The following is a 23,282-nucleotide window of genomic DNA, read 5'->3' on the forward strand; positions in this document are numbered from 1 at the left end:
GTCAGATTGAATAAACACAATCAGTTCTACTTTCCTAAATTATTACTTTGACAGAAATGTCTGTGTTGTGAGCATTTTGAAAATATATCTAGATATCACACTGCTGGTCTCTCTTGCCTCTATTTCCCTATAAGAGTAAATATGGACTCTAAAGAGGCATGGTTTAGAACAAAATATACTGTGACTCATAGATCTCCTTACTCTACAGCCGAGCTCAGAGCCATCAAAGTTTACTAGAAAAATATTTTACCAGACATAGTAGGGGAATATATTTAAACATATTAATTATTGTACTGTCATAACAGGAGGCATACTACAGTAATGCAGATGCACTTTAAATATAATATACTATAGAATATTGGGATATTAGGTATCATATCATTGGAATAGTGTGTGTGTGTGTGTATGTGTGTGTGTGTGTGTGTGTGTGTGTGTATACCTTCTTGTTTGGAGCCCATTGATTATTCAAGACCATGAAGATATACAGTTTTTATAATTCCCTATTTTTATGAAAACATTTTTATGTAAAATGCATTTTATCTTCTCATAAATAGGTACTCTCTGGTGATATCTCATTCATGTAGTTGAACAAGACAAAAATTTTGGTCAATCTTAATCTTTCTTTCAGAAGAACTAACTTTTCCAAGCTCACAATTGTCAATAAATAGTAATTCTGAGCTTTTAATATAGGGGTTTAAAGTCCAAATAAATGTGAAGGAATGGTCATGAACTGTTTTTGAGACAAATGTATCTAAAAACTATACCCAAAAATTTGTATGTATAATCATCTTATTTATTGAAATATTTGAATTCAGTTGAAATAATGTGTTTAAAAAAACCCAAAATGGAAAACATGATGATGTTTATTTCAAGAATAAAAATGAAAAACAAAAACTAAAACTAATTTTAATATAAAACACATTAAAATTAGTCTTACTTGGTATACAAGGTGCCCCTCCTTTCAGAAGAATTCCTATTGTGGTTTTCAACCTTGCCCTTCAGTACTCTTGGAATTAAGCAATTGTCATAAGAAAGGACTTGATATGCTTTGGTCAGAAAAAATGCCCTGAATGATGAACTAAAATGTAAGTCTAACAAAACAAATTTCTATGAATGTTGAACTGAGACTACATAAGCAATAATTCTCACCCTCTTTTCTTTATTTCAACTAAATGTGATCTTATAAGTGTGATTAATTCAATTAAAAAAAGAAACTTTAATGGAAATCATCCCATGGACTTTGTATGGAACCTAGAATATGCATTCAGTTTGTAAATTTAAAGATGATGTACTGTGAAAACAAGTAAAGAAATCTGACAGAAAATAAATGTAAAGTTAAGGAAATTTACTTGGCAGATTTTTTTAATGTGACAAACATATCCAACAGCTGATTAATTTTTTCAATTCATTTAAACAGAATAATGCTTCCAACTGGAATACATCATCTTCACCATTGCGCACTCTTTAATGGCAAGGATTTTGCTATGCTTTTCCAAAGCCCAAACGTGAGGACTTAATTGACTGGACTCTACTTTTGCAGGATATTGCTCTTAGAAAACATAAGTGTTAACTTAAATGTCAGGGACACCATCAAATATGGATTTATCCAGGATTCAGTTCAACAATGCTACTGAAGTCACAATGTTTATATTTTTAGGCTTCACAGATGATTTCTACCTGCAAGTTTTCCTATTTTTACTATTTCTTGGCATCTACCTTTTTACTTTGATAGGAAATTTGGGACTGGTTGTATTGGTCATTGAGGATTCCAGGCTCCACAACCCCATGTACTACTTTCTGAGTGTCTTATCATTCTTGGATGCCTGCTATTCCACTGTTGTCACCCCAAATATGTTGGTCAATTTCCTGGCAAAGAAAAAATCCATTTCACTTTTTGGATGTGAAACACAAATGTTTCTCTTTGTTACTTTTGGGACCACGGAATGCTTTCTCTTGGCTGCCATGGCTTATGATCGCTATGTGGCCATCTACAACCCACTTCTGTATTCAGTGAGCATGTCACCCAGGGTCTATGTGCCGCTCATCATTGCTTCCTATGTTGGTGGCATTTCCCATGCTACTATACACACAGTGGCCACTTTCAGCCTATCATTCTGTGGGTCCAATGAAATCAGACATGTTTTCTGTGATATCCCTCCTCTCCTTGCTATTTCTTGTTCTGATACTCACACCAACCAACTTCTCCTCTTCTACTTTGTGGGCTCTATTGAGATAGTCACTATCCTGATTGTCCTGGTCTCCTATGGCTTCATCCTGTTGGCCATTCTGAAGATGCATTCTGCCGAAGGGAGGAAGAAAGTGTTTTCTACCTGTGGCTCCCACCTGACTGGAGTGTCCATTTATCATGGGACCATCCTCTTCATGTATGTGAGACCAAATTCCAGCTATGCCTTTGATCATGATATGATAGTATCAACATTTTACACCATTGTGATTCCCATGTTGAATCCCATTATATACAGCTTGAGAAACAAAGATGTAAAAGAGGCAATGAAAAAATTACTTGAGAGAAATTTGTTCAAAAATAAAGTACATTTTAAGAATTGATTAAATCTAAAAATAATGTTACCTGTAATTTGATATCTGCATGTTCAGCAAACTAGAGAAAAATGCTGTTGATTTCAGTTTATAGTGATATATATGCTAGAATATGTTAAAATAAAATGTTAATTAGCCCTCTAAAGCAGCATGTTAGAAATGATGATATATTAAATTATTTGTATACCTTCCTATGTTCAAACTGGTCTGCATTGAACAATCATTAATGCACATATATTTGTTTTTAATTAATTGATAAATATGTTGATTTTCAGTGACTATGAAAGGAATAATGTTCTCAAGATTGTATGACTTCATATATGTGTGCATTGCTTATAATGAGTTTCTATCACCCAGGATGAATTTAAACCTGATTGTTCAATCCCTGTTCTGCCAAATGTTACTATAATTGCCCAATTTATCCTACATACTCAAATAAAACTAGGCATCTGTTACATGTTTTGCCCCTTTTGACTCTAAACCATAGATATTTCTTCTATTATTAGTCAATTTCCCTGTTCAAAAGGAGAAATTGAGTAGATCCATTCCAAGATTCTAAAACATAAATGAAGTTTTTTTTTTTGTTTGTTTGTTTGTTTGTTTTTGTTTTTTTTTTTAGGATTATACTCAAGGACTGGTAAACAAGTGAAAATATGGCTTAGAGAATAGCATAGAAATGGCTACTACATGTGACTATTTCAAGATCAGAAAGTTAGATTTCTTAGAAGCTGTGATCCTTGTTGCTATATGCAAGATGTGAGCTCAGTTCCAAGACCTGTATTTGTCCTCTATTTATAAGGAAAAATCTTACATTTGTTCTCATTCCACAAATTTGTAGCCAATAAAAAAAGACCCATAAATGGAAACACTCTTTTTTTTTTTTACTGTAATTAATATCTCTTTCTGCATTATTACACTCTTTATTTATTATTGGTTCTTTTTATTTTTTTTCAAAATTTGTTTACGTAAAAAGTAGATATTTACATTTTAAAATGAAACGTGTTTTTTTTTTCCCCCAAAGGAGTGATTTTCGTGTGATTCTATGAGAATATAGCAATCAAAATAAAATTCCAATCATGCTCAATGGCACACACCCACAATCCAGCAATTCTTCAGGCTGTGGCAGGAAGATTATAGTTGGAGGCCAGCCTCAGCAATTGAACAAAATGCTGTCTCTAGATAAAAAATTAAAATGACTATCTATGTATTTCAGTTATCAAGCACCCTTGGATTTAATCCCCAGTAATGAAAACAAAAATAAAAATTCAAAATTCCTCTTGTGATATAATACATAAATGTGTGTTTGAAATTTCAAATAATAGCTTGTGGTAATTCATTTTCTAATTTCTTCTAACCTATTATGGGAAGAGGAGCCACACAATTCTATTTGAACAAGTATATGTTTGAAAGTAAAATGTACATTCAAAATTCTCCTTAAAAATAAAGCAATATAATTTTCAGAGACATATACTGACAACATTGTAGACAAACTTTAAATCTATAAAAATCAAGCTTACATCTATATATATAAACATATAAATATATAAATATATAAATATATATATATATATATATATATATATATATATATATATATGATTTTTACAGCCAAAAATCTGAATTTTTCATATTCTGATCTGAGGAGAATTTTCTGTAAGAAAAAATAACCTACTTTAAAATATTTCTAGGTATATCTTATAAAATTATTATAAAATATTTCTTATAAAATAAAAGATATTACATCTCATCAGTTTCATTCTTCAGGATTCAACCAAATTAGCATATTACAACACATTATGAAATGTTTTACTCTAGGTTTTATTCTAATTTATTGGTTTTATTGCTGTTTCAAATTATAATATATAATCATTATGAGGAAAAATAAAATATGAGCACAGGTATCTGGGATGATCTCATTTACCTGGTTAAAAATCCATGTCAAGTTTAAATATAGGAAACTTACCATATCTTTCCTTTAGCAGCCATACCACAGAAGCCAAATGATGGGGATAACCATTCCCCCATCATTTACCATTGTCCAGGTCAGTGTAAAGGAATGACTATATTTAACACCCAAGTCAATTAACTTTTTTTCTATATATTTCAGATAATTAACTTCTTTACCTTTAAAATAACACTTTGACTTCCCTGGTGCTCATGGGCCTTTTTATCATTTAAGGACTTTTATTTATTATTTTTTTTCTTTTGAGTATTTCATTAATATAAGGTCTTCTACTACATCACTGTAACTTTCATAAAGATAAGTAAATGTCTACTAGATCTCACTGTCATATTTCTAGGCTAAAAATATACCTGAAACAGTTAATGGAAAAACAAAACAATTGAATGACATTGATTTACTGAGTAAAGTCATGGAAGACATGAGATTGGTTCTTTTTGTGCTTAGATTGTTCAATGGACTTCGATTTGGTCTCCTTTATTATTCTCCCTAATCTACCTTCTCTCCCTTTGCAGATTGGCTGTCACTCATGGACTAATCCAGCTCTCATCTCCACACAAGCTCTGCTCTTAATTTTTTTTAACCTTTTCATGCAGTTTTAGATGGAAAAACAGGGGCTCAGTACATGATGCTTCATAGTGTATCATCTTGGCAAGCTGAGTACCTCTAAATGAAGGAGGCTGCAAGGGTCTTAGAAGCACCCTCCTTTCTTGTGTTCTGCTTTCTCCCCCGGGTAGGCCATAGAATCCCTCCTCCTCAAGGCAGGGGTTCATAAACTACAGCCCCTCTTCCCCAAAGCAATATCACTAAATATCACTAGATAGAATATCCCTTGATATTCCCCCAAGAAATATCATTAGTAATGTCACTCTGACCTTCTACGACCTTTCTGTGTACAGATGGCTATAAAGAATTCTCTGACCAACCTTCTCTGAATATAAATCATCTGACCCCCAATTTAGAAGGGTGCTGATCTACGCCCATTGGGAAAAACAAAACAAACAAACAAACAAACAAAAAAAAAACAGCTATGCAGAAAGGCCAGGATTCTGAGGAGAAAGGCCTTAAGAAGTCATCCTCCTGCAGTCTCTTCTCAATCATATTCTTCTATTCAATAACATTTCTACATGACTGTGACCTGTGACGTCCATTCTTTATTTTTATTTTTTTTTCATTTTTTGGTAGCTGGGTTGAACCCAGGGATATATAAAAGTTAAGCCATATCTCTAGCCATTTTAAAAATATTTTATTTAGAGACAGGTTATCACCAAATTGCTTAGGGCCTCAATAAGTTTCTGAGGCTGGCTTTGAACTCACAATCTTCCTTCCTCAGCCTTTGGAGCTTCTGGGAAGCATGCATCCAACTGTCAATTCTTCATGAATATAAAGATCAAAAAATAATTTCCTCAGGATCTGTGCGTCTTTATTTTGGCATTTTAACTATGTCATGTAAAACTTTTATGAAATGAATTTGCATTCATTCTCCAATTAAACCGTCTTTGCAAGTTTTATTTTCACACCTAAACTGAGACACTAATAGTATTAAGGATTTTTCCTACCTCATAATATTAATAAGTTTTGTAGCTAATGAGATACTGGACCTCATGTATTAAATCATAAGATCTTCATAATGACTCCAATAAATGGTGGTAGTAGTACCTCTTATCACAGATGAAGAAATACTTAAATAATTTGATCAATGCTACACAGTGCTTAAGAGTGATGGCAGAATTCAAATCTAAGTTGTAAGGATGCAGTTTCTGCATTTAAACTTACTATACATAGAATGAAAGAATTACAGTTGTTTTTATTTCACCAATATTATCATTCTTTTCTTTGGGGGACATACCGGGAATTGAACTCAGGGTCACTTGACCACTGAGCCACACCTCCAACCTTTTTTCAGAGACAGGGTCTAGCTGAGTTGCTTAGTGCCTCACTAAGTTGCTGAGGCTGGCTTCGAACTCACAATTCTCTTGCCTCAGCCTCCTGAGCTGTTGGGATTACAGATGTGAACCACCACACCCGGCTCATCATTTATTTTTGAGATAATATTTTAGGAAGTATTGAAGTTATTTAGTAAATCAGTGACAAAATGAGAGAAAAAGGAGTGTATTTAAAAATTCTATAGAAGTGGTTTCCTTTGGATTTGATGATTTATTTCATTCATTAAAGTTCATGGAGTTTACAAGTTGTGAGTTTGATTGATTCACAAGATAAAGATAAAAAAAGGAAAGGAAGACAGAGAAAGGGAAGAAGATAGGAAGAAACAAAGAAGCGAGAAAGCAAGGTAAGGGCAGAGTGGATGAGATCAGTCATGTCTGGACTAATTTAGAAATTCCTTTGCATTTTCAAGTTTCAGAACTTGATATTGCCCTGGTGAGTGGGGAGTTATCCACATAAGCAATATTTAAAGTCATGGCAATGGACAGCATTTAAATGTATATAGAACCTATTCCCATATAGTAGGTGGAAACCTCCATAGTAACTTTCTCCTATGCTTTATTTTAAAATTAAATATATTAAATATATATATATATATATATATATATATATATATATATATATATATATATATATATATATATATATATCAGCCAGGCTGGTAGCACATGCCTGTAATCCCAACAGCTCCAGAGGATGAGACAGGAGGATCAGGAGTTCAAAGCAAGCCTCAGCAAATTGAGGAGCTAAGCAATTCAATGTGACCCTTTCTCTAAATAAAATACAAAATAGGACTGGGGTTGTAGCTCAGTGGTCAAGTGCCCCTGAGTTCAATCCCCAGTACCTCCCCCCCCCCAAAAAAAAAACCTTAATTTTCTGTAATCTATACCACTGCTGAATTTGCATTGATCCAAATAATCTGAATTCCAAGGAAAGGCAAGAGGACATGGAACACATAATTTACTTCACTCAGGGCAAAGGGTGAGAGGAAGTTATGACCACCTTACAAACATGTAGGAATATCTTAGTTACATCTTAAGGAACTGTTAAAACCAACTGTAGGCATTTGGAGAAAGCAGACAGACATGAAATGGACAAGTTTACAATTATTCTCAAAGTCTATTCTGCAGGACTTTAAAAAGTGGTTATTAAAATGACTAATAAAATCTAGTGTTTCAAATATATATGTTCCTGATGGCGAGTCATTCATTAAGTCATTGACAATTACTTGAAAAAAAAAAAAAAAGAAAGTTCTACTGGAGAGAGGAAACAGCATGCATGGACAAACCAGCAATCTCTCCAGATAAAATGGACATTATACACTGTCCAGTGAAACACTTTAATAAAATATGCACACTCCCCCCACCCACAAAATCAAAGAAAACAAGTTCTTCCAAAGGAACATCAACAGAGTCAATACAGACTTCGCAAGAAAATGCAGGCTAGAAGCTTGAAAATAAACCACTAGATATTTACCAAATAGAAAAAAAAAGTGGGAAAAAAGTGTGCAAGTAGTGCATAAGCACTCTAATATAGATAGAAGTGTACAAGAAGTGTGCAAGTAATATAATATAGACACAAAGAACAAAGCAGCATAAATATAAGAAGCTATTGTAGTCCATACTTTTCTGAAGACAAGAAATGCATCAAACCATTGATTCAAAAAGATTGAGGAACCTGGAAAGGATAAATGTGAATGAAATTTAGGCTGAATAATTTGTAACTAATAATAATTTATAACTATAACAGATTCATACTTTAATTATTTTCCAAGCAGTCATTTTGACAGCTGAAGGACATGTATATCTATGCAAAGACAGAAACACCAAAAATGTGAAAAAAATATATATAACAAATAATGGACATTTTAATTTTGTTTTAACAAATAAAAGACCAAATCAATACTATAGTGTTGTATTTTAGCTTCAAACTATTCATACAAGTAAAATTTATGAAAATATAGCATAAAATAAAAGAGTAAAATTAAATTTATGCATTTCATTTTTGGTAGAATATATTAAACTTGCCCTTATAAACAATGGTCATCATAGAGAAGAAGCAAAATAAAACATTATCAACATCAAGAATGAAGTGAGATGCCACTATGATGTCCATAAATATTAAGAGCAGAATAACAGATATTATAAACAATCTCATGCTAATAAATTTGATAATTTGAAAAAGTACAGTTTTTTTTAAAGTTACATCAGAATAGGTAATCTGAGTAGTCTCCCCACCCCTTTCTCTCTCTCTCTCTCTCTCTCTCTCTCTCTCTCTCTATATATATATATATATATATATATATATATATATATATATATACACACACATATATATATAAGCAATTAAATTGTTTCATAAAAACCATTCAAGAGATCAGTTTGCAATAATTTTTTCAGTGTAAAAATCTCACCATTACAGATTAGTTAATGAAAACCATTCATATGAAAAATAATTTTTGCAGTAGTTTTTCAGGTAAAAATCTCATCTTTCTCTCTGACTGAAATGTGGATAGCATTGGATGAACTCTCTTTAACTATGTAGAACAGAAGAAGAATTGGGGGTTAATAGAGCAATAAAATCACAGAAAGTAACGGTCCCAATTACCTTGTGAAAGAAAAAAAAAAACTAGCCATCACAAACTATTCCTATTGAACAAGTCAACACAAGATGTATAATATTAATACACAGACAAACTGCAGTTTATACCCAATGATTTTTTTTTTATTGTGGTTCCAGGAATTGAACCCAGGGCCTCCTAACTACTGAGTCACATCCTCAGCACGTTTTATATTTAGAGACAGGGTCTTGCTAAATTACTTAGGGCTTTGCTGAATTGTTGAGAATTTCTTTGAACTCATGACCTTCCTGCATCTGGCTCTTGAACCACTGAGATTACATGCATGCACCACCCCTTCTGGCTCAAGGATCTTTTTCTCTTTGATGATCCACTCTGTTTCTGAATTCCTTTATTAAACTAGAAAGCCTGTGTCCTTATACATTTTCAGGCCCCATCATGTTCTCCTCTTCTGATAAATTGTTCTTGTATCTGCAATGCTATATTAATGAATTTATAGAGTAAATGCAAACAGCTGAATCTTTCATATTACATATAGATTATATTGAAAATTTTTAAAAAATCATATAAATACGTTTTAATCCATAGTATAAAGAGAAAAATTCAGCCTTAATTTAATTAAACTTCAAGAATTTCCTCAACTTACTGTTGTCTTCTAATGTGTAGATTCTGTTGACCATCTGTACCAGCACAAAACGTAGAGAAAGATTTCTAAATCATATAAATAAATGCAAATGAAAGCAATGTGAAACAAGATCTCATAAAAATAACCACAAAAATGAAAAGAACCCATAAAGAAATGGATTGAAATAAGGAATATAGAGGGTAAGAAAGGAAACCAAAGAGCATTTTTAAACAATAAATGTTTATTAAATTCTTACCTCTAAGAGAAAACAAAACCAACTAGAAATACCTACAAACAAATTATGCACATCACAAATGTCAAAGAAAACCTAAATCATAATTATTTTTATATCATTGATGTAGGATAAGGAAAAATTTGAAATAGATTAAAAATGTACAGAAACATAATAAAGTTTAATTGATTTCAATACATTTTTGGCAGCCTTGAATTAGGGGAAGATTGTTTAATTAATTAACTCAAAATAGATTTCACTTTAAACACACAAAAAGCACTTGGGAAAAGTTATCAAAGATAATTGTAACAAAAACAGTGTAAAATTTAATATAATCATTCTTTGGCATAAATAATCTTAGTAGTAATTATTCAATTTTTAAAAATAATTACATAAATAGAAAAGGGAATTATACTTTTTCTTGTACTGGAGAATGAATCCAGGGTACTTTGCCATTGAGTTACATTCTAGCCCTTTTTATTTATTTTTTTTTATTTTGAGACAGGATTTTGCTAAGTTTCTGAGGTTGAGGTAGAACTTGGGAATCTCCTGGTCTCAAACTTTTGATGGGGAACTATTCCTTCTAAAACAACATTTAAAGAACAGAAAGAAAATTAACATTACAATTTCAGAATATGCAATAAAAAATTTTTAAGTAAAGGAGATTTTAGTTTTCTAACTGACTAAAATTTATGGAATACCACAAATTATACATTCATTGTCAATTATTTGCATTATAATTTTTCTTTATTAAAAATGTAGAAAATTAATCAAAATTTACTTCAAAAATTTATTTTTAAATAACATTATTAAAGGAACCTGGAGAAAATAAATGAAGTAGCCTACTGGATATGTTACAGAGAAGAACTTTCTTAACAGTTCAGAAGGTACACACACAGGAGATATAATTACTCACAGATTTTTAAATACAGCAGTAGATGACTAATTTTGATCCTGTACCCATTTATCCAAAAGCTTTCAAAGACAAAAATACTTTTGAATATTAAGCATTCAAGAGAATACAGCTGTAAAGAAGTACATAGGAAATGACAAAAATGTTCATTATATATGCAATATATAGACATAAATTAAGTTACTAATCTAGAAGGAAGTCACAAATATGTCAATAATTGCTACAATGTTTCTATTTCTCTTAACATCTTTTACTACTACTAAATTGTCTTCAACATTAGCATATATATTTCTCATTATTTAATTTCTACTTCAATATATTACTTTATTCTAAATTCAAAATTAGGAATAGTGATAGTTTTTCCTTTTAGCTATTTGAGTGTTTTTCAGTTAAGTTAACCAGAAGTAATTTTTTTTTTGTACCAGGAATTGAATTCAGAGGCACTCAACAACTGAGCTACATCCCCAGCCCAATTTTGTATTTTATTTAGACATAGTGTTTACTGAGTTGCTTAGTGCCTCATTTTGCTGAGGTTGGCATTGAACCCGTGATCCTCCTGTCTCAGTCTCCCACAACACTGGGATTACAGGCATATTCCACTAAACCGGGTCAACCAAAACTAATTTTTGAAAGAAAAAGTAAAAATTATTCAAACATGGCATCATGCATTAAAAATATTATGTAAATGTAAGTCTAATATTAATGGCCAATGTTTATCATTTTTGCTTTAAATGGCTTAAATCAGTCCTCTTCTGAGATGCACATGGAATCATGATTTAACTTGTGAATTTGGGGGAACTGAGCCTTTAACTGTCATTGATTTCTTAAAGGTTGTACAGTGAGAAAGCTATCAGACATAGAATCTAAAACCTTAAATTATTGATTCCCAAAGAAATGCTATTAGCCACATGCTGTATTTTTTATTATTGTTATAAATGGACTGACTTCTAAAGGCATTATCTTTATGCCAAAATTATAGCTCTTTTTCATAATAAAATTATCTGAAATGGGAGTGTTCAAGGAATATTTTCTGATACAGTTTTTAGAATGACAACCATATTTTCTTATTTTGCATGTTAGATGCCCTTAAAAATACATATATTGAGATCATAGATTTAATACATATTTAATGATTTCCAATTGTGATATGGATTTCTCAAAACATATTCCTAGGAATGTCAAAATTCTTGTTTGGTTAAATAAAGAGCAGTTCCTGAGAAATCATAAATAGTAGATTAAATTGTTTTTAGAGAAAGATCAAATAAATACTCAAAAGAAAAAGATGAATTAAAATCCTTAGCATCACTTTAATTGCCTGGAGCCCTCTCTCTTCTGAATGATTCTAATGAGAGCATTTTTTACTTCTTTGTTTCTAAGACTATAGATTAGTGGATTCAGCATGGGAATCACAATAGTATATAAAACAGAAGCCACTTGATCCTTTCCCAAGGAATAGGACTTATTTGGTTTTAAATAAGTAAAAATCATAGTACCATAAAAGATGGTGACTCCCAGGAGATGGGAGGCACAGGTAGAGAAGGCTTTCTGCTTTCCTGAAGTGGAATTAATTTTCAGAATAGTATAGAGAATGGATACATAGGACACAGATATTGTAATAAGGGACACCATTAGTGTGCAACCGGCAAAAATAAATATCATGATTTGAGTATCATATATATCCGTGCAGGACAGGGATAAAACTGGAGGTGTATCACAGAAAAAGTGATGGATTACATTGGAGTCACAGAAATGCAATCTGCTCATGAAAAGCAAATTGACAGAGGAATCCATAAAGCCAATCAAATAGGACCCAAAAAGCAGGGCACAGCAGAGTCTTGTGGACATAATGACTGAGTAGTGTAGAGGACGGCAGATAGCTACATAGCGATCATAAGCCATTGAGGAGAGAAGGAAACATTCAGCAGCACCCAAGAAGACAAAGAAGTACATCTGAGCAAAGCAGCCCATGAATGAGATATTCTTGGTGGAGGTCAGTAAGTTCTCTAAGGTTTTAGGTGTGATGACAGTGGAGTAACTGAGGTCAAGGAATGACAACTGAGTGAGGAAAAAATACATGGGGGTGTGAAGCTGGTGATCCAGGCAAATGAGCAATATCATGCCTACATTCCCCAGCACAGTAATCAGGTATATCAGGAGAAATAGCATGAAGAGGACTACACGGATCTCTCCAGAATCTGTCAGTCCCATGAGGATGAAGTCAGGCACATTTGTGTTATTCCATCTGCTCATAGTGTCTACTCTGCACTGTGGAAAAAACAAAGTCGAGACTTAGCAGAAAAGGTTTCAACATAGTTTTATTCATAGGAATGACCCAATATTTTTATTATTAATTTAGTGTTTCTAGGAATTGATAAAAATTTACAACTTAGGACTAGAAAAAATTTGATTGGCAAATATAGAGACATCAATTGACATTTGGATATGGTATAATAATTAAAGGTAGCATACTACTGTTGTAGAATCACCCCATTATTTTTCTGAATGCTCTTTTTTATTAATATATTTAGCTCACCTGAAATGTGTTACAATATGTACTACTACTTTCTACATATTGATGAGAAAAAGGCACAGAAAATGTATGATTCACCTGAAGTCAAAGCAATTAAATGCTAACTCTGTGATTCTACCAAAACACTTCATTTCTAGAAAGTGTGCTCATAATACCACATTCCCTTTTGTAATTAGTTTGAACAAACCAGAGCAAGGTTATGTCATAAACAATAATATAACCCTGTTTTAAAGTTTCACTTGCTGTCCTCAATATCCCCATATCATTTAACAATAATTACAAATACATTTCACTTCTAGGGGACCTTAGCAAGGGACATTAGAATTAGAGAGTACACACAAATATTAATTTCCAGAGGATGTGATATGTTCCTAACTTGCCTAACTTGACAATTGAAAAGAAAATTTCTTCCAAAATTATAATTTCAAAATATGTACATTATTTATAGACTCTGATTCCATCAACTCTATACCTCTGCTTCCATAAATCATGAATTTCTTAGGACAAGGTACAATGGGTTCTGTGTGAACACTCTTTAGAAAATGTCCCCATTTTATTTAACATAATTTAACACCATAAATTTTTAAGTAGAATACTTACTGTGAGCCAAAGATAGTGAAAAACTTCCTCCAATATTATATGTTTAGGAATTTGTTAACTTAGAATTTTTCACAGAAGCAAAATTTATAAACCATATGAGCTGAAAATTTTGGTAAACTACTATTTGTTTTTCTTTTAAGTTCTTTTTACATTTTTGTGCTTTCATTATTTTTATTATTCTGAGATAAGATAAATCACCCTAGAAATTGACACCACAGAGGTACCATTAAAGTAAACAGAGCAGTGGACACCTTGTCTCTCAATCTCATTATTCCAGGGTGCCCCATATAAGGGGTATGGAGCATAATGCAACATTTAGTCATCCTCAGGGATCACTTTCCAATGAAAATCACCTGGCATGTTTCCATCAACAAGATGTAAGGATTAAGTAAGCACACATTTTGCTTTAGAACTCCCCCAAGGGAGAAAGTAGAGAATATGATTATTTTGTGCTATTTTGTGATGCTTTAATTTTTTAAAAAAATAATATTTATTTAAAAATTAATGCATAATGTGCAAACTTACAATGCATAATATTTACATTATATAGGCATCAAATCAGGAAATTTCTGACTAGAGAAGAGTATATTTCTAGACAATTGCTTAGTTATCTTATGATTGACATTATTAAGGATAGAATTATAACCTTTTGCTTAGAAATCTATTAAATCTAAAATAGTGATTCAATCATAGGAGTTAACAAGTTCATTACTAAAAAAAGATATACAATCTAATTTAAAAAAAAAAAACAATTAAAGCAATTCAAAGCCATTATTATTCTGTTAAATTACTGTAATTCTTAAAATCATTTTTGTGACATACTACTTATTTGTATGTGTACATATATACTCAAATAATGATTTTACCATTGTATAATTATTATTATATAAATTATATAATTTATAAATATATAATATAAATTATGTTATATAAATATATAATATAATTATATAATATTATTATATAAATATTATTCCATTGTACAACTTTAATTTTACAATATACCATGACTTTCATGTGTTAACCTTTCACAAACCCCATAACTTCATATATTATGCATGCCTATCATTCATAAAGGTGAGAATGGTGGGAATGTGAGGTTAAGAGAATAATTCTATAAAATGGGCCCACTATGCTGACCACCAAATATTTTCTATGCCAAAAATCAATTTGCCTGCAGCACTGTCTGGCCTAAAGTGACAGGAAATTTCATATTCCTCAAAAAACTACCTGTTTTCTGCAAGGAAATGCAGGCAGGAAATAACATTGATAAAAGGAACCTAACTTACTTTGAAGGGAGAGATTTTATGACCCTTTTTACAAACCAGATCCTGGAATATAAGGATAATTTCTCCTAACCATAAAACCTGTAAAAAATGATTAAGAATCCAATTAGAAGTAGTCAGCAATGGACAAGGGGAGCTAGGATTGAAATGGCAATAACTACTTGAAAGCCTGACATCTTGCTGTCAGTCAAAAGGGGTGGACCTGGACAGGACTCTCTGAAAACTTCTAAGGGATCCCCAGTAAAACTGGCATACAGGAGAAGCACGTTGTCCCCCTTCTTTCTGAGAGGACCGGCTATCTTCCTTGATAGTGCCCTTTTTCTTTTTCCTATCCCTTCAATAAATTTGTTTCTGTTACTCTAACTAACACGTCTGAATCGAAATGTTTCTGAATTGATTGCAAGAAATAGGGTTTGAAGGGCAGGTGTTCATGATGCCTCGGTTTTCTGGTAGGCCCCAGTTCTGTGACATAGGTAGGCATCTGACACCACAGAAATGGTGCAGCCTCTTCAATCTGCTTTGACAGTGTCACCTCCTTCATCCACATGTAAAACTTGTGAAATATGTTTTACTATCTTAGTGTAATTGAGTTTTAAATATATTTTATAAAGGAAAAATGGAAGCACATGAACCCTGAGTGTAGTAAATATTTAGTAATTAATTTATTGGTCAAAAGCTCATTAACTCTGTAAATATTCAGGTCAAATGATTTTTTAAAGGAAGAATAAAATGAAATTAAAATACTAGAAAAGCTGAAATATTTCATGGAGGAATGTTTGTCCAAGATGAGGAAGCAAAGGGAGAATATAAAAAAAGGTATACAGTGAAAATCTGTGTAAAAGGTTTTCATAAATCTTGCATTGAGTCAAGAAAAACATGATTTTCATATAGATATAGAAATGGCTCTCTAAATGGTGGAATGAGATGGACATCACTACTCTAGGTACATGTATAACTGCACATTTGGTGCAATGCTACATCGTGTAAAACCAGAGTAATTAAAAGTTGTGCTTCATTTGTGTACAATGAATCAAAATGCATGCTGCTGTCATATATACCTAATTAGAATAAATAAATAAACAAATTTTAAAAGGGCTCTTTTATGAATGCTACTGGCATAAAATAGACACATTGATCAATGGTACAGAATATAAGGCACAGAGGTAAACCCAAACATCTGTAGTCATCTGATTCTTGACAAATGTAATAAAAATAATCAATGCAGAAAAGACAGCCTGTTTAATAAATAGTGCTGCACAAAACCCAACTCAAACTGGATCAAAGACCTAGAAATTACACCAAAAACTATGCAACTCCTAGAAGAAAATATCAGGTCAAATCTCCAGTATATAGGTATAGGCAATGACTTTCTCCATAGGACCCCTAAAGCTCAGGAAGTAATGCCAAGAGTTAATAAATGAGATGGAGTCAAATTACAATGCTTCTGCACAGCAAAGGAAACAATTAGGAATATTAAGAGAGAACCTGGAGAATGGGAGAAAATCTTCTCTAACCACTGGTCTGAGAAATGATTAATATCTAGAATAAAGAACTCAAAACACCAGAAACATAAACAATTAATAAATGGAAAAATTAACTAAATGGAGTAGAGTCTTCTCAAAATAAGAAATATAAATAGCCAACAAATATATGAAAAAAATCACCAACATCATCAACAACTAAGGAAATACAAGTCAAAGTAACACTGAAATTTCATCCACCTGTCATAATGGCAGTCCTCAAGAATACAAATTATAATAAACAAAGGAGAATATGTGGAGAAAGAGAAATATTTTTGCCCTATTGGTGGGACATAAATTAGTACAACCATATGGAAATCACAATGGAGGTTTCTCAAAATACTAGGCATGGAAACACTATATGACCCATCTATACCATTTCTTCATATTCATCCTAAAGAATAAAGGACATCTTACTACAGCAATACATGAATACCAATGTTTAAAGCAGCACAATTTACAATTGTCAAACTATAGAACCAGCTTTGGTGTATATCATCAGATAAATGCATAAAGAAAATGTGGTGTATAGAAAGAGTGAAATTTTATTCACCCATAAAGAAAAATGACATTTCAGGAAAATGGATGGAAATTGAGACCAATATGTTGAATGGAATAAGCCAAACTCGATTGTCAAGTGTCATAATTTGTTGTTGTTGTTGTGTTTATATATGTAGAAGCTGGAGAGGAAAAAAAAGGAAAAGAAATTTGGGAGGGGGTGATCACATGCATTAAAAACAAACAGAGATCAGTAGAACAGAGGAAGGGGAACATGGTGTGGGAAGAGAGGAGGGAGGGAGAAGTGCTGGGGTGTAATATTGGCCAAATTATATTGTTATATTGTGTGTATGTATGAATATGTAAAAACAAATGCAACCATCATGTACAATTACAAAGCACTAACTAAAAAATGTGGCAAAAAGTAACTTTTTGGAAAGGGTGTTTGTACCTCAGAAATTCAGATGATAATTTATATGGATAAAGAGTATATTTTTGTATATATTGCCTCTTTAAAGAACTTTTGGAAGGGCAGCTATATTCATCAAAATTTTACCTGATTCTGAGACAGGCTAATTTGTAGATTTAAAAGCCCATATCAAATTATGTAACAGATTAGAGACAAAGGGTGGTTTTCTGTGTCCATGTTTCCCCAGTAGGCACAGTGATCACAAAATCTCCCTGAGCATGGTTTTCTTGTGTAAGGTTTTCTTAACACTGAAACTCATTGGGATCAGTTTAGAGCTATTTGTGACGGGTGGGTGACTCCTGTATCAGTTGTGTGTAGCAGAAGTCTGAGAGAGATTTTTAAATCTCTTTCCTTTTAAACAATGGTATCATTTAATTCCTAGCTCATCCCATTTTAAAGCACATATATCTTTTTTCTCTCTCCCCATTTTGTCCTCTCCACCTAGTTCCCCCTAAATTATTCTTATTATTTTTTAAATCTTTTTCTTTCATCTTTGGATCAATAGAGAAGAGAATGACCTTTTTTTCTTCATTTTCTTTTGTTTTCTGAATGACGCATAATATTTGTATATATTTATGAAATAGAGTATGATGTTTTAGTTCATGTACAAGATGACTAGTGACCAACTCAGGGTAATTAGAATATCTGTCACCGTATAATTTTATAATTTATCTACTATGAGTACATTGATACTATTTTTTCCTTTAACTCTCCCCTTTTTTTGAGAAACAATGTTCATTTATTCACATTTCTAATTAATGTTTATTTGAATTTTATTACTCTATTTTCTCTACTATGTTGAATTCAATATTCTTTCTCTAGCCTCTAGTAGTAATTATTTACCTTACTTTTAATATGTTTAATAATGATATAATTTAATAACTGCCAATGATCTGAGTGCCATTTTTCTTTTGACTTGTATGCCCTGATCTGGATTATTTTTATTCTAGTATGTTATATAGAGATTCTAAAGATGAATTTAAAATTTTTAATTTGACTAAGAATAATTTAAAATTGTGATTTAAATTTTTTAAATATTTTGGTTGGAATCTATTTTGGTATTTTTAAAAGATTAATTTAAAATTCTGTTTCTGTGTGGTCAGAATATATGACCTCTTTAAATTAGTCTTTGCAAATTTATTGAAATTTATGGATTACTTGTAATCACCTGTTATAAATAGCACATAGATTCTTGGAAAGAATGATTCAAATGCTGATATGGACCTGTGGTGTCATCAATTATGTTGCTCATAGATTCTAAATCCTCAGTAGGAGGAAACAAAAATTACACAAATAAGGGATAAAACATATAAGACGATGAAATGTATTATAAATAAATAAAGAAGTAACATGTGAAACAGCCTAGAAGATGGGGGTTTGGGAGTGAGATTTAAAAAAAAAATGAGAAATCATGTACACACATGCACATTGGAAGAAAGTGTTACAGGTGGGAGGAAATCAGGGCAAAGGCCTGTGCAGAAGATGGTTGTGTCATTTGAAGACCAACAAGGAAGATTCTGTAGCAAGAGGGTCATTCTTTGATAGTGATGAAAAAGACTAAGGGAGGAACTATATGAATTATCTGATAGTGGTAAATACTATAAAAATTAAGAAAAAAGAGGAAGCAGTACTTGGAGACTTTGAGCTTTCTCTCTAAAAATAATTTTCAGGGATATTTCAGTGGTTTGTATTTTGAATCACTAATCACTTTAGGCTTCTCAGGGAAATTTGTTACAAAAATAAATACAATTTTTTTTCACTAGGGTAATTACATTTTATTATACGTTTAAAGGTATTTACATCTCATAATACTAAGAGACTTAACAGCATTTTCAATTTTGAAGTACACTTTTTTTTTTTTACTTTAGCTGCTTTCTTTAGCTATTTTTAGATAGTCCTGCCCACATTCCCTTGTCCCCATATTCTGAGACAAATGTCCTGAGCAAAATCTTAATTTATTCTACAAAACTTTCCCCAATTAAGTGGTATTAATCTGGAATTCATTTTTAATAGATCTTTAGTGTTTGTACACAGGTGTAAAAAGGTTTCTGAATCTATATATCAGAATCAAATTCCTGAAATTGATTTTTATTGTTGATTTTTATTTTCATCGTCTAGTTTATTTCTTCCAGAATTCCTGAAATGTTTCTCAATCTAAGATGACATTTACAAAAATTATAGTAAATTCATTTTAAAGGTTGTGAAATAGAACACAAACTCCAAGAAGACAAGTAGTTAGCACAAACATTACAAGGGGATCTCGCACCCAACAGAAGGGGCAGAAACTAAGGACACATCACAAATATTTTAAAGGTGAGAAGTTCCTCACCCCCGCCCCAGCTTATTAAGAAAAGAGGATATCTCACAAATTTCACACCCCATGTTACTGCTGGGGGCTGGACTAGTCCCAAAGACTGTTGATCTTAGTCTTGTGATAGAGGAGAGACCACAGCAGGCAGACCATGTTGGGGCTGGGAGAATGAAGAAGATAGACTGAAGAAGAGGTAAGACATCCTCTGGAAAGAGATGCACTGTGGAGCAAGCAGAGAGAGGAGAAGCAGAGAAGGGGACTGGAGGAGAGAATGGTTGATGTGTGCCAGGGACTCAGGTGAAGATCATAGTATCAAAGTATAATGAATATTTCAGCATAACTTTGGGAAAATAAAATAGACTGCTGTCTTGTTTGATGAGTTAATAAAAATAGTCTAGAATGTTATTGCCTCCCTGATATGTACTGGCAATAAATTATCAATAACATGAAACAGAATAATTAGATGCAAAGCTTATTAATGAAAAAATAGATAAACAAGGTTATTAGATACATTACTTATTCAATTTCAATATATAAATACTGATATTTGCAACTATTTATGGAATAATTACACATTCGATATGATTGAAAATAAATTAAATACAATTAAAATCAGGAAAATATAATAAGGTATCAAAGCTATGAGTTTTCATATACATAAAAAAATTGATCATTCTATTTTGAATGCATGAATAAATATCCAGGTAGCAAAATTTTAAAAAGTAAAATGTCATCCATCAAATATTTCCAAATGATCATGATAGAAAATCTCCATAACAAGTAATCTTAATCAGAAACTACAATTAGGGGAAATAAATTTATGTAGCATTAAAACAGGAAATGATTCATGAAGTAGACTTACGCATACCAAAAAAATTGCAGCAGAATGTTTCTAAGTTGTTGCTTCTAACAGTTTATGATGCAATATATTACATTACAAAGTTTAGTTTGCAAGAATCATACCTCAGAATGTAAACAGATAAGAAAACAAAACAAATTAAAATAAATAAATAAACTAAATAGAACAAAAGAAAAATAAAACATGCATATGTAAACACACACACTCACACATATACACACAGCTTTTTCTTTTTTTAATGCTACATACTGTCATTAAAAATTGTGTCTCACAGATAAATGATAAAACTTTTATCTCTTATGACCAAACGACTCCACAAGATTGAGACTTTGCTCTGATTTACTTGCTAATTTATGTTATCTACATTGGTGACTGCAAGGAAATAATTTCAATCTTTATTTCATCTTTTATTTTTTTTAAAGTTCTGTACTATTTCATCTACTCTTGGGTTAGGGGTGATGAGATCCTATTTTGGATTCCTAATAACTCTCAGGTTCATATGGCTTAATCTTTCACTTTTCTACTCTTACAAATACTCAAGAAAACAGAAGGTTTAACCATATTAAGGTCAATTTCGCCTTTTTAAAACATCTTTCAGTGAGATGGCAGGCTTACATATGTACATCTTTACCTCTTTGTAAAATGTATTTGCTGAAGTGACATCCCAGTGCAGTGACTCAGTGGTCCACATGAACAAATTGAATAATTCACATCCCACATTTTAAGACTCTACATTCTACATTCTCATTGAGTTTGTGTCACATGGTTTGAAGCCACCGCTTTCCTAAGCATTGGAGTAATCAATGATTTACAGTTTAAACTGCAGCACGCAATATCTGTTGAGGGAAAAGTCTTTCATGCATGACCCTCAGGAGGGCATTTTTCACATCTTTGTTCCTCAGACTATAGATCAAAGGATTCAGCATTGGAACGACAATAGTGTAGAACACAGATGCCACCTGCGCCTGGGTCAGGGATGATGTGTTGTCAGGCTGCAAATATGTGAAAATCAGGGACCCATAGAAGATAGTTACACCTGTGAGGTGGGAGGCACAGGTGGAGAAGGCCTTCCACCTGCCTGCTGCAGACTGTATCCTCAGGATGGCTGAGATGATGCTGACATAAGTTACTGTAATGATGAGGAGAGAACTAAGAAGAGTGAATCCTGCTAAAATAAAAATCACCAGTTCCGTGCCAAATGCATCTCTACAGGACAGCGCCAAAAGAGCTGTGGTGTCACAGAAAAAGTGATTGATGCTGGATTCACAGAAGTCCAAACTGCTGATCATGCAGACAGATATTAGTGAGTTTGTGAAACCAATAGCGTAGGGCATTGCTCCTAGCCAGATGCACACTTTCTGGGACATGACTACCACATACAATAAAGGATTGCAGATAGCTACGTAACGATCATAAGCCATCGATCCAAGAAGAAAACATTCACTGCACACCAAACCAACAAAAAAATACATTTGAACAAAGCAACCGAGAAAGGAGATGGATTTCTGTTTGGATTGGAAATTTACCAGCGCCTTGGGTGTTACAGTAGAGGAATAAAATATGTCAATGAATGCTAGATTGCTAAGGAAGAAGTACATAGGTGTGTGCAGCTGAGAGTCAGTTCTGATTAGCATGATCAGTCCAAGGTTACCCAAGACAGTGAATAGATAAATGAAGAGAAATATTAAGAAAAGACTGACGTTTAATTCAGGATGATCTGCAAATCCAGAGAGTACAAAGAGAGCCACCTCAGTGAAATTGTTCCCAGCCATTATAACTCAGGGCTTTGATTGTACCTGCAAAAGAACAGAAGGAAAAATGAGAGATGAACTCATGTCAAAAGGTCCAACAACTATGAGAGTTGACAGCCTCCAACACAGAGAACATTGTGAGTAGAACATAAATATTTAGTGATAGCAAGTTAGTTGTGACTTATACATGGGTTTTATTATTTACAGAGCTGGCAGACCTGGTTTAAAAACATCTAATTCATCATTAAGTAGACTTGGTAGCACTGTGGAAAATAATTGCCTGTCATGATGTAAAAAGATTTCTCTATAAATATACCACTTCTACCTAAGACTACTATTGGGTCCCAAATTCTATACTTAGTAATTTATTTACTAGAATTAATTGTATTGTTTTCTTAAAAAAAATAAAGCTGGTTTAGGAAAGAAAACTATAATTTTTGACTTTAATGATTTTTTAATTGAAGTCTTATTTTCTTGGCATCTCATAGCTAGTTTACAAGATAATTGTAGGATCTTAATAAAATCTCAGATGGATACATCTAATAATCTCTTTGGCTCAATAAAGCCTGACTAGGAAATAGTAAATAGTAAAGGAAAATTAGAAAGATCCTTTACTATTACATAGAAGTCCAAATATTCTTTTTGCT

The 23,282-nt window shown here is 32.3% G+C and overlaps 3 protein-coding genes across 3 annotated transcripts; 1 reads left to right on the forward strand and 2 right to left on the reverse strand.

The window, feature by feature from the left end:
- The first annotated feature begins 1,575 nt into the window (after positions 1-1,575).
- Positions 1,576-2,568, forward strand: LOC114079502 (olfactory receptor 5T1-like). Its single transcript, XM_027920727.2, has one exon. It carries the CDS (start codon positions 1,576-1,578, stop codon positions 2,566-2,568), a length of 993 nt encoding a protein of 330 aa, XP_027776528.2.
- Positions 2,569-12,113: 9,545 nt separating this feature from the next.
- On the reverse strand, positions 12,114-13,061 carry LOC114079506 (olfactory receptor 8H1-like). The gene has a single exon (XM_027920731.2). The coding sequence runs from the start codon at positions 13,059-13,061 to the stop codon at positions 12,114-12,116; it is 948 nt and encodes a 315-aa protein (XP_027776532.1).
- Positions 13,062-21,699: 8,638 nt separating this feature from the next.
- Positions 21,700-22,656, reverse strand: Or8i2 (olfactory receptor family 8 subfamily I member 2). Its single transcript, XM_027920720.2, has one exon. The coding sequence runs from the start codon at positions 22,654-22,656 to the stop codon at positions 21,700-21,702; it is 957 nt and encodes a 318-aa protein (XP_027776521.2).
- Positions 22,657-23,282: the final 626 nt, after the last annotated feature.

The sequence above is a fragment of the Marmota flaviventris genome, chromosome 9 (genome assembly GCF_047511675.1).
Source record: "Marmota flaviventris isolate mMarFla1 chromosome 9, mMarFla1.hap1, whole genome shotgun sequence".
In the NCBI taxonomy this organism is placed as follows: Eukaryota; Metazoa; Chordata; class Mammalia; order Rodentia; family Sciuridae; genus Marmota; species Marmota flaviventris.